This window comes from Topomyia yanbarensis, chromosome 3, assembly GCF_030247195.1.
Source record: "Topomyia yanbarensis strain Yona2022 chromosome 3, ASM3024719v1, whole genome shotgun sequence".
Lineage (NCBI taxonomy): Eukaryota > Metazoa > Arthropoda > Insecta > Diptera > Culicidae > Topomyia > Topomyia yanbarensis.
This window is the reverse complement of record NC_080672.1, coordinates 160,704,181-160,717,041: the sequence shown is the minus strand read 5'-3', so window position 1 is coordinate 160,717,041 and position 12,861 is coordinate 160,704,181. Positions and strand designations below refer to the sequence as shown.

Here is a 12,861-nt window from a genome sequence, read left to right as displayed (position 1 = left end):
TAGAAGTGGAAAGAAACAACCTTCCCCTTCAACAGCTAATTTTGAAATACTGTTAGTTTGAAACGTGATATCGGCTTTTTTTTATTCATTTCGTTTATTTGATAGGCACAAATGCGTTAGCTTGGCGGTGCCAAATGCTTATGTTTTTACATTTTGGATATCTTAAAACTAGGAGGTTACAATGTTGAAATATTTTTTTTACGAAGGAAAAAAAATTTACAGCTATCTTAAGACTAGAAATAAGATTCAATATACAAGAGAGGGCCAAAAGATTTTTTTTATGAAAAAATTTAAAACAAGGGATTCACTTTGATATACAAGAGGGGGAGTAATAGTATTTTACGAAATATTTTACGGTTATCTTAAAACTAACAATATAGTTTAGTACACAAAAGGGGGAACAAATATTTATGAGAAACTTCACAGAAATCTTAAAACTAGGGATTCAATTCTATTTACAAGATGGAGGACAAGAGTTTCAATAAAGAGTAAAAATTATAGCTATCTTAAAACCAGGAATACAGAATACTAATTTGAATTTTTTAACTAAAACTTATGCTTGGTCAAGATATTCAGAGGGTGGCTTATTTCCGCATCAGTGTAGCAGCAGTTGTATCAAGGACAGGGGAGAGACAGGGAAAGAAGAGCAAAACTTGCAACTTTCGCTCGAACGGGGGGGGGGGGGGGGGGGGGAAGGGGGATCAGCGAAACAAATTTGCGCCTCAGTCTAGTAAGTCGTCGAGTACCGGATTGGCGGATGGTATTCTTCGGGCCCGCGGGGAATCCTTCAAAAGTCATCGGACCTCGAGTCGCTCTCGCTTCAGTTTCCTTCTATGCAGGCGTAGTGGTAAGGGCGACGGCGGTTACATAGTGGCACTCTGGAGCTGATCGGTTCCACAAGGCAGGAGGAAACTCTAAAAACGAGAAATAAAAGAGAGGGGCTAAATTGGGATATTTATCGTTTTTATGAAGGTATAAATAAGGGACATATAGGGGAAATCACGAGTTGCCAGCATATCTCGGACTGGTACATTGGGTGGTCTACCTCGGGCCCGAAGGGATTCCTTTAACTGAGACCTGGCGTCACAATACCCGGCGCATACCCAGACAACGTGTTCGATGTCGTGATAGCCCTCGTCACAAGCGCACAGACTACTCTCCGCAAGCCCAATACGCCGCAAATGCGCATCCATGGTGTAGTGATTGGACATAAGTCGGGACATTACGCGAATAAAATCCCGAGCCACATCCATCCCCCCGAACCAAGGCTTCGTTGATACCTTTGGGATAATCGAATGTAGCCATCGTCCAAGTTCTCCGTTGCTCCACGAGGTTTGCCAACTGTTGAGCGTCCTCTGACGACAAATACTAAAAAATTCGTTGAAGCAGATTGGTCTTTCGTATATGTCACCATTTAATGCGCCCGCCTTTGCTAATGAGTCGGCCTTTTCATTGCCCGGGATAGAACAATGAGAGGGGACCCAAACAAAGGTAATCTGATAAGATTTTTCAGATAACGTACACAAGGACTCCTGTATCATCCCCAGAAAATACGGGAGTTGCTTTTTAGGCTTCACCGCACGAAGAGCCTCGATAGAGCTGAGGCTGTCCGAAACGATGAAGTAGTGATCTGTGGGCAGAGTGTCGATGATCCCAAGGGTGTACTGAATTGCAGCTAACTCTGCGACGTAAACTGAAGCGGGATCATTGAGCTTGAATGAAGCGGTGATAGTATTGTTGAAGATATCGAAGCCAGTGGACCCATCGAGATTTGATCCGTCAGTGTAAAACATTTTGTCGCAGTCGACTTCTCGGAATTTATTATAAAATATATTGGGGATCACCTGCGGGCGTATATGGTCCGGGATTCCACGAATCTCTTCCTTCATGGATGTGTCGAAGAATACAGTAGAATCAGAAGTATCTAGGAAACGGACACGGTTGGGATTGTACGAAGAAGGATTGATGCTCTGTGCCATGTAGTCGAAGTACAAGGACATAAAACGGGTTTGAGAATTAGGCTCGACGAGCCTCTCGAAATTTTGAATTACCAACGGGTTCAGAATGTCGCATCGGATGAGCAATCGATATGAGAGTTCCCAAAATCGATTTTTTAGCGGAAGAACGCCCGCCAGCACTTCGAGACTCATCGTATGGGTCAACTCAGTTTTCTCCGTAGAGAACTCAATACCCAGCTGAAGAGCCCAAGCAGGCAAATTGTCCAAGGTATTTTGTAATGGTCCTTGCAAGTCGGCAGCTTTGGGCCCTGTAACAGAGACCACCCCGTCGTCTGCAAGTTGCCTTAGCGTGCATGAATTGGCAAGACAATCGTCAATGTCATTCACGTAGAAATTGTAGAGCAGGGGACTTAGACATGAGCCCTGGGGAAGACCCATGTAGCTAAATCGCGATGTTGTTAAATCGCCATGCGAAAAGTGCATGTGCTTTTCAGACAACAGGTTTAGCAAAAAGTTATTTAAAATTGGCGAAAGACCATGCTGGTGCAGCTTCTCTGACAGAATGTTGATAGAAACTGAGTCAAAAGCTCCCTTAATATCCAAGAAGACTGATGCCATCTGCTCTTTGTTAGCATAGGCCATTTGGATTTCTGTAGAAAGCAACGCAAGGCAATCGTTCGTCCCTTTGCCTTTGCGGAAGCCAAATTGTGTATCTGACAGTAAGCCATCTGCTTCAACCCAATTGTCGAGGCGAAACAAAATCATTTTCTCGAATAACTTCCGAAAACAGGACAGCATTGCAATCGGCCGATACGAGTTGTGGTCGGAGGCTGGTTTTCCTGGTTTTTCGATGGCGATGACCTTCACTTGCCTCCATTCATAAGGGACAATGTTACCCTCAAGAAACTTGTTAAATAAATTCAACAAGCGCCTTTTTGCAGTGTCTGGCAGATTCTTCAGCAAGTTGAATTTGATTCTGTCTAACCCTGGGGCGTTATTGTTGCACGATAAGAGAGCAAGTGAGAACTCCACCATCGAAAACGGTGTTTCGTTCGCGGTATCGTGAGGAGACGCGGCGCGGCACGTTTTCTGTACCGGGACAGAGTCCGGACAGATCTTCTTGGCGAATGCGAATATCCAACGGTTTGAATATTCCACGTTCTCGTTGGTACTATTACGGTTACGCATACGTCGAGCCGTACCCCAAAGAGTGCTCATCGCTGTTTCTCTCGTTAACCCGTCGACGAACCGGCGCCAATAACTGCGGTTTTTGGCTTTCATTAGACTCTTCATTCGCCTTTCTAACAACGCGTACTGTTGATAGCTAGCGGGTAACCCGTCTTCCCGGAAGGCCTTATATGCAGTGGACTTTTCCGCGTACAGCTCTGAGCACTCTTTATCCCACCGCTACCGTGGGGATCAGGGATCACCTTCCACATGCAATCTAACTGTAGCGATGTCGAGCAAAGCGATAAATCCAACGCGCTTGCGCGTGCTGGTGGTGTAGGAATCCGCGTCATTTCTCCCGTGTTTAAGATGGTCATGTTGAAATTGTCGCAAAGATCTTGGATTAATGTTGATCTATTATCATCATGAAGACAACCCCATACCGTACCGTGCGAGTTAAAGTCTCCCAGAACTAGCCGCGGTGCCGGTAAGGATTCCGTGATATTACAAAGCGCTCGGTGCCCTACCGAGGCTCTAGGAGGAATGTAGATGGAAGCAATGCAAAGGTTAAAACTTGACAAGCGACAATTTCAATGCCTGGTGTTGAAGGGAGGTTAATTCGGTTGAAAGAATAGCACTTTTTGATCCCCAAAAGTATTCCATAGGGGTTTTCTCGATCCAGACGAATTATATTAAAGTCGTGGAAGTTGAGATTTATATCGGAAGTTAACCAAGTTTCACATAATGCGAAAGCATCACATTTTAAACTATTTAGTAAAAATTTAAAGGAATCGATTTTCGGGAGGATACTTCTGCTGTTCCACTGTAGAACAGTGATCGAATCGGTGACCTCGTTCGATGACTTAGCCATCGAAGGATACGATCGCTGCGAGGAGGGGCCATTTAGTAGTCAACTGCTTCAAAAATGTTTGCACTATAGGGAGAAAACGTAACAGAAGGCTTTTAAGAGGATCAGTAACATTGAAAGCTGTGAAAATTAAGTCCACTATGTCAGAAAATTTCATTAGTCCGCTACTGGACTGAGTATCTGTTTGAAAAAAGGGGACACTTGGGGTTTTGGATGTCCCTGGAAGTGGTGGGTACTCCTTGTTAGAATTAATATTTCCAAGTCCTGGAGCAAATTGCTTCGGCTTTTGTGCATCACTTCCGTTGGATTTATTGGTTGTAGATGGCGCACTCTGAGTGGACGACACGTTGGCACCCTTATGAGGCAATGTAGGGGAGGCTGGATTTCTCCTCTTCCTGGATTCCCCTGGGTTAACCAAAGATGTTCCCTCTCGTGGGTCGTCAGATTCTTGCTCAACTTTAGCCAAACCAGCATAGGGATTTTCGGACAGGACAGATGGCGAAGCATTCTTTAGCACTTCTGCATAAGAACGCCTTGAGCGTTCCTTAAGGGAGCGCTTAATTTTATCCCCGCGCTGCTTGTACGCAGGACATGATTTAAGAGCATGTGAAGGGCCCCCGCAGCAAATACACTTTTCAGTTTCTTTGTCGCAAGAGTCATCCTCATGCTCTCCTTCGCATTTGCCGCATCGTTTCTTATTTCCACAATATGTGGCTGTGTGGCCCAACTGCTTGCAATTGCTGCAGTTCATGACCCGCGGTACGAACAGGCGAACTGGTAGGCGAATCTTGTCAAGGAGGATGTAGTTGGGAAGAGAGGACCCGGCGAATGTCATCCGAATCGAGCCTGATAGAGAGTAGGTAGTCTTACCTCCCTCGGTGTTTGCGGTATACAATTGTTTGCATTCCAAGATCTTAATCTGTTCAAGTGAGGGGTCCTTAAAGCAGCCAACCCCGTGCTCCAACAGTTCTTCGCATTTCAGGCCCGGTTCGGACACTACCCCATCGATTTCACAGGCCACACAAGGCACGTACGCTTTAAATTCCCGCGTAAAGCGCTCACAGCAAGCAATCGCGTTTGCCTGGCCGAGATCACTCACTAGAACACGTATCTTGTTTGCCCGAACACGTGTTATCTGAGTTACGGCCGGGTAATTAGCAGTCAGATCTCGAGAAAGTTTTAATATATTAACCGGTTTCTCTCCGGTCCGAAAATATACCACCCATGGCCCAGAGGAACCTTCTGGGTACTGCTTTATACGGGGAGCAATGCGAGTATTAGGGGGATCAGGGACTTCCATGATTACATCAGATGGTATTTCGCCCTCGGCCATTTAAGCACGAGGGCAGAGCGTTATATAAACGGGAATGTGTCTTATTATTTGATTACAAGGTAGAGTAAAAGTAGGGAAAAGGAAAGAAAGCAAACGTGGAAAAAAAATAAAGCAAAACTTATCTGCAAACAACGTCGATTGTTCCGCACCAGCGAAAACAATGTACTGGATTTACTGCCGGCACCAGCAGAATGGCAGCTAACGAACGAACAAAGGATGACCTTGAATCACTGAAATTTACACACCGAACACCACTGTGAAATATAACGATCCGTTCCGTTCAAAGGTTGGGAAACGTATGCTGATATCGGCTTTTATCACTTTTGCACTGTTGATGAAAGGACTGCCTTCTTGCAGAATAACGAAAAAATATTTGCGGATTCTTTTTGGTGCGACTTTCGCTAGTTGACAGAGTAGCCACATCCTCTGATATTCCATTTTCACTATTTCCAGATTATTGATGTACGTTTGAGTAGCAAGTTATTCGATAATATTGCACATTTTGGTATTATGTTTTAATTTTAAACAAATTACAGATTGTTGCAAATTTCAGATTGTCAATGTACGCACAAGCAGTAAGTAATGAATATAAATAGCGGAATCAGGTTATCGCTGTCAATGATAGAAAATATTCAAATTGATTCATTATTTGTTACAGCCCTTAAAAGGGCTTTTAGTTGCAAGAAAATATGCAATTCAATGCAAAGGATCCATTGATTAGTTTCACTGCAGCAATAACTTACTCCAGTACTGACTCCCGAAAAATTTTCATTTGGTTCAACAATATGAGGGTTTATGCCAACACTGCGGAAAATTTATAGCGTCTCCCGCTTATCACACCATCCGGACGTTACTGCCAAGACGTTATTGGTTCGAAATGCCAACAACAAGTGGTATGAATCGAGCAAGCGGCACTTGTATACATAACCTTCTGATATTTGATAGTCACGTTGGTACGATCTATTGACGGCTTTGTCCGGGATAGATTGAATACCCAAGTAGCACGCTTTGTTACTGTATAGTATTAATAACTTTCTTGGTAACAACTAAGCTATGGAAAAAGCGCACTTTGTTTGTATGTTGTGCAACATGTTCCTAATTGCAGCAAAATAATGAAAACAATAGCTGTGCCATTTGTCGAGCACTGGGTAGTTGGACAGTTCTGTTTTAGGGTGGAATGGCAAACAAAGAGGCATTTGCAACTTGTTAGACGGTTTGTGCAAGTTAGCAAAGTTTCTGATTAGTTTCACAACTGTTATTGATGTTTGCATACTTAACACAATTGGCCAGCACTATAGTTACATAGTTGCACAATCAGTTTAAAAACCCGTGGAAATTCTTTTCAAATATATCCAGCAATAAAAAATATTGTGTAGCAATTGTGCAACATTTAAAACTTTCAACAAGTTGCAATTGCTACTTGGGTATTGTATGGGAGCTTTCACGTTTTTCGAGGTATGTTCATTTTTAAGGATTTTTCAATATTGTACTATTGAAATACAAAAACCATATTGTAATAAAACTAAATTTGAGTTGTTTCCGAATTGTTTAATGGCAAAAATACGGAAATCCGTCCATAAATAACAGAGTTATTAGCGTTCAAAATAGTGACGCAAAAACGTGACATCGTTTGATTTTAGATTTTAGAATGACACCCAGCCCCAGATAGTGCAGTAAGACATTTTTAATGTCAAAAAATGACCGTGAATGTAAATATTCCTAATCACATTCGTGCGCGTGGGCTTATACTAAACCTATGTTAAACAAGCTTTGTACAAAGAGTCCTACAGACTCGACACATTCTCAACCAAATGGATACTATTTACATACACAAATAATACACTACAGATGTAGGTCTGTGAGATTAAAGGATTCAAAAGCAAAAGTTATATATGAAGGGATATTCACAGTCGTATAACCACCAAATTTTCAAAATTCATTTCATTTTTTTTAACTCTAAACTGATGTCGTAATTTTGGTGAAATTATCTAGTCAAAGTTTGCAATAGTTTTGTTGTGAGAATTTTTCAAAAATTGCAATTGAAGCTGTTTTGGCCTAGTGCCAGCAACATTTCTGTCAAGGTAAATATATTTTTGGAGCATAAAAAATAATTGAATATTGAAAATCGCCAAATCGTTCATTTGCTTATATTTTTGCATTAATTTATGAACATTTTGGTTCAAGAAACAATGTTTCAGGTCCATAAATCCGGAGAAAATTATGGTTAATCGCCTCGCGAAAAACAAAAAAAGCCGCATCAGCGGCAAGGAGTAGGGTGGGTGCTCCTATAGTTGAGGTGTACCAATAGTTGCAGTAGTGGGTTATACGCCTAAGGTTCCAACCATCAACAAATATTTTTTTTTATCGATTCATCGCACTAAAATTATGCGACAATAAAACTGTTATCCTTGAAATTTGCTCAAATAACTATTCAAAAAAATTATTTTCTTAGAATTCTTAGCTCCCTTGCACCTATAGTTGATATAGTGTACCTATAGTTGCAAGTCCCATAAGAAAGCAATGGGATTTGCAACAATAGCAACCCAAATTAGCGATTGCACCACGCATTCCAGCGAAAGTGATTCCCAAAGGCCTAAATCGTTTTCTGCGGTATTTAATGTTATTATTAATTAGACAAGTTTGTCCAAAGAGATATTGCATATATACTCTCGAATCTCGTCTTATCGGCAAAGTAGAACCAAGAGAAATTCGAACAAAATAATAAATATCTGTGCATGCTTTATATTATTTATTATGTGAACGTTTATTGAAGCAGCCTAATTATAAAATTGCCAATAACACGGTGCTACAGTGATCTAGTATAGGTTGTAGATCTCATCAAATGCAACACAAAATAATGTATGAAAAATGTTCTATATCGTCAAAGTCTTGATTCATAGCAAAAAAAAACGATTTTTCGGCACTTTTGGGACTAAAAAAAATGTTACGTTGCCATTTTTCCACCGATTTTCTATTTGTTGAGTGTTGTGGAATGACCTTTCCAACGGTATGCTATGTTATGTTTATTTGTAAAAGGACGGTTTTGGGACAACAGTACGAAAGTATCCATTATTTTGCGATTTTTTCATCAAAAATATGAAAATTGCTCAATATTTTTATCAGGAAGCGTCTTTGCTTTGTTAGAAGTTGTGAGAGAACATTTTTTCCGCATCCAACGAACTATTTATGATTCGAAATCGTTTCAAATTTTAATGTTACAATACTTATAATGAACAAGCAATCGTAAGTTTTTGTTTTTAATATTAAAAATGAAAGAATGCTAGCGTTTTTCTGCCCTCCTCCTGGCGTTTATATGACTTTGAATATCCACCCTTCATATGTACACTGATTAACTGATAATATTGCATAAAGATTTCTTCCGACCGTTTTCATACAAATTGAAGTTCTATCTAAATGTCGCAAACTTACTTTCAAGTCATCCAGTTGATGGTAGTTGCCCGGATTATTTGTTTGCGCTAGTATATGTGGCTCGAGTTTGTCCAAATGGGTCAGACTTCTGGATTTTAACTGCAAATAAAAGTTAATTGAAAGAGTATATTATAATAATTTCTGTAGCAATGTGAAGTTGTACCTTCGAAAGATTTAAAATAATTAATTGTGGTTTGTCGCCGTAATAATAGAATATGAGCCAATAATTGAATACGAGCAAATTGATGGTTTTAAAATTAGAACAGATAATACATTGAATAGTGCTGGAAGCGATAATACTTTTGGTACCGAATCATTAGAAGATAATTCCGACAAATATAATAGTGTGATGGGCTTATTTTCACTTTCTAACTTCCCGAATCACCCCTTTTCAGATTAGCAGAGTAAAATTTTTGAATCATCTAATGAATCATAGTTTGGATAAATGAAAAAGGCACGATCGCACCACTAGGTGGATTAAAATGGGTTTTTCTTCTGAATTTGATCTCATCATAGTTTGTTTCATAAATTTCGCCCAGATATAATTCTTGATTTGATACATTTTCATATTTTTGGAAGACTTCACTTCCAATCAGACTCACAATGTTGAGATTAAAATTACAAATTGATGAGCAAGCTTTCGAATTTTTTCTCCGTTTGTAAGAAGTATCCGGCCTTTCTTTCAAAGTTGGGATTGGTTTTTGAAGCTTCTCGAGAAACTTAGAAAGTTTCCAGAAAGGTTTAGAATATTGCTTGATTTCATCAACAAAGTCATTTTTGTCGTGACTAACGACTTACTTTTCAATATAGGGGCCCCTTTTCAAAATTTCGGAAGAAAAATGATGTAAGATTTTGAATGCTTATATCTTTTGTTGTACTAAATGGATTTAATCAATTTCATCGGCATTTTGTCGAAAATATTTGTACCAATGTTGTATTAAATTTTGGAATATGTAGGACATTCATTACCAACGGAAAAATAATGTTTTGAAAAATCTTTCGAAAACGACTCGGAAAAGTTAAAATTTTTAGCCCATCCCGCACAGAGCCGTCAATATGGTGCAGCAACAGAACAATAAAATAATGAAAAGTTTATATATAGGTCCACTACATGTTTGTTCCTATGATTATTCGTATTGGGTTGCTTGACGAGAGCAGTTGGTGGGGGAAAGCCGGCATATTAGTTTTGGTTATGCCGTTAGAAGCCGGATGGAAAGGAAAGGCTCATGCACGCCACGAGAACGAGCGAGAAAGTGATAGTAGTGCATATTAGCGAAAGCGTTACGTACATTTTGAACCTTAATAAGTTTTCTTCTACTAAATGGATTGCAAATCTTGTTTCATAAATCGGAAGGAAAATGTTCAACGCTTGCTACCGTTATGTTGTTTGCTATATAAAATTTGTTTGAATAGTTCAAAAACTACTTTAAATGAGATTCAACATTAATGATAAAACCTATAAATAGGGGTGTCGCAGCTTTTCTCAAAGCCAGACGTGTGTAAGACGCAGTGCATAACAGACGTGAGTGGTCGTGAGAAGCTGCATCGGACGATCAATCAAATCGGCTACCACCGGAGAGAAGAAAAACGTTGGTGGAGGTGGTGGCGGTGAGAAGGCCAAAAAGCCAAAAGCTAAGAAACGCAGTCACTGAAAAGGCGATAGAGTTACTAGCCACTAAAAATGCCACCAAAACATCGAAGGCTGCAGCGAACAAGCCAAAGAAGGCCGCCAAACCTACCAAGAAAGCTGTCCGAAGAAGATAAGTAAATTCACGCGTTTCTAATGTTGCCAACAATCCTTTTCAGGACTAACAAAATACTTGTAAAAAATTAGTAGTGCTTATTTTCCGTTAGCGCTGTTAATTGTAGATAAATTTGTGTCATAGTTGTATGAAAACCGTCCTTAGGATGAATATATAATGGAAAAAGAATTTTATTAGGAAGTTCCTTTTATTAACGTGTATAATTAAAAATAATTATATAAGAAAATATTTTTCAAATTAATCTGCAAACCCGAAAGTTTCTGCAAATCCTTCCAAGAAAATCAGTGAATGTGGTAACTCTGCCACTAAGCGAAAGCTACACCAAAACGAATGATTAAAATATTTTCATTTATCGAACAAAAGGATGGCCTACCATCTGCATCGTAAAGTCAATAAATAGGAACGCCTTGATACAAAGCGTGCTCATTCGGTGTGAGCTGCGAAAGGGAAAAGATCGTATGTATGTACGCAGTAGAAACAAATCGTCAAGGTTTGAATCGTTTCAAAAGATTCTCGTCTTGTATCACCATAGTTATCTACAAACCGTCCTTATTAGGACGAATGCAAAATGGAAAAAGAATTTAATTAGAAAGTTTCTTTTATTAAGTTTATAAATAGGAACGCCTTGATGAAAAGCGTGCTCATTCGATGTGAGCTGCGAAAGGGGAATGATCATATGTGTGTACGCAGTAAAAACAATCGTCGGCAAGGTTTGAATTGTTTCAAAAGATTCTCGTCTTGTATCAACATAGTTATCTACAAACCGTCCTTATTAGGACGAATGCAAAATGGAAAATGAATTTAATTTGAAAGTTTCTTTTATTTTCTAGTATAATGTTTGCGCTTGTTAATTCTGTACTTTTACCAGTGAATCATTAGAAAATGTTTTTCTAACCTACAAACCCGAAGGTTTTTGCAAATCCTTCAAAGAAAATCAGTAAATGTGGCAACTCTGCCACTAAGCGAAAGCTACACGTCGTTGGCTACACCAAAACGAATGATGATCATATTTTTATTTATCGCACAAATGGATGGCCTTCCATCTGCATTGAAAAGTCAATAAATTGGAACGCCTTGATGCAAAGCGTGCTCATTCGGTGTGAGCTGGGAAAGGGGAAAGATCGTATGTATGAACGCAGTAAAAACAATCGTCGGCAAGGTTTGAATTGTTTCAAAAGATTCTTGTCTTGTATCAACATAGTTATCTACAAACCGTCCTTATTAGGACGAATGCAAAATGGAAAATGAATTTAATTAAAAAGTTTCTTTTATTAACTAGTATTAAGTTTGCGCTTGTTAATTAAACTACTTAAACTTTTACCAGCGAATCATAAAAAAAATATTTTTCAAATTAATCTACAAACACTAAGGTTTTCGCAAATCCTTCCAAGAAAATCATTGAATGTGGCAACTCTGCCACTAAGCGAAAGCTACACCAAAACGAATTATGAAAATATTTTCAATTATCGCACAAAAGGATGGCCTTCCATCTGCATTGAAAAGTCAATAAATAGGAACGCCTTGATGCAAAGCGTGCTCATTCGGTGTGAGCTGCAAAAGAGGAAAGATCGTATGTATGTACGCAGTAGAAACAAATCGTCAAGGTTTGAATCGTTTCAAAAGATTCTCGTCTTGTATCACCATAGTTATCTACAAACCGTCCTTATTAGGACGAATGAAAAATGGAAAAAGAATTTAATTAGAAAGTTTCTTTTATTAACTAGTATTAAGTTTGCGCTTGTTAATTCTGTACTTTTACCAGTGAATCATAAGAAAATATTTTTCTAATCTACAAACCTGAAGATTTATGCCAATTCTTCCAATAAAATCAGTGAATGTGGCAACTCTGCCACTAAGTGGAAGCTACACCAAAACAAATGATGAAAATATTTTCAATTATCGCACAAAAGGAGGGCCTTTCATCTGCATCGAAAAGTTTATAAATAGAAACGCCTTGATGCAAAGCGTGCTCATTCGGTGTGAGCTGCGAAAGGGGAATGATCATATGTGTGTACGCAGTAAAAACAATCGTCGGCAAGGTTTGAATTGTTTCAAAAGATTCTCGTCTTGTATCAACATAGTTATCTACAAACCGTCCTTATTAGGACGAATGCAAAAAGGAAAAAGAATTTAATTAGAAAGTTTCTTTTATTAACTAGTATTAAGTTTGCGCTTGTTAATTCTGTACTTTTACCAGTGAATCATAAAAAATATTTTTCTAATCTACAAACCTGAAGATTTATGCAAATTCTTCCAATAAAATCAGTGAATGTGGCAACTCTGCCACTAAGTGAAAGCTACACCAAAACAAATGATGAAAATATTTTCAATTATCGCACAAAA

The 12,861-nt window shown here is 39.1% G+C and overlaps 1 protein-coding gene across 1 annotated transcript in view; it reads right to left on the bottom strand.

The window, feature by feature from the left end:
• The window catches only part of LOC131688961 (pleckstrin homology domain-containing family G member 5), a 267,837-nt gene that overhangs the window by 72,689 nt on the left and 182,287 nt on the right, over positions 1-12,861 (bottom strand). The window contains exon 6 of the mRNA XM_058973628.1: positions 8,756-8,854. Coding sequence (XP_058829611.1) covers positions 8,756-8,854 — 99 coding nt within the window. The remainder of the gene's footprint in view (positions 1-8,755; positions 8,855-12,861) is intronic.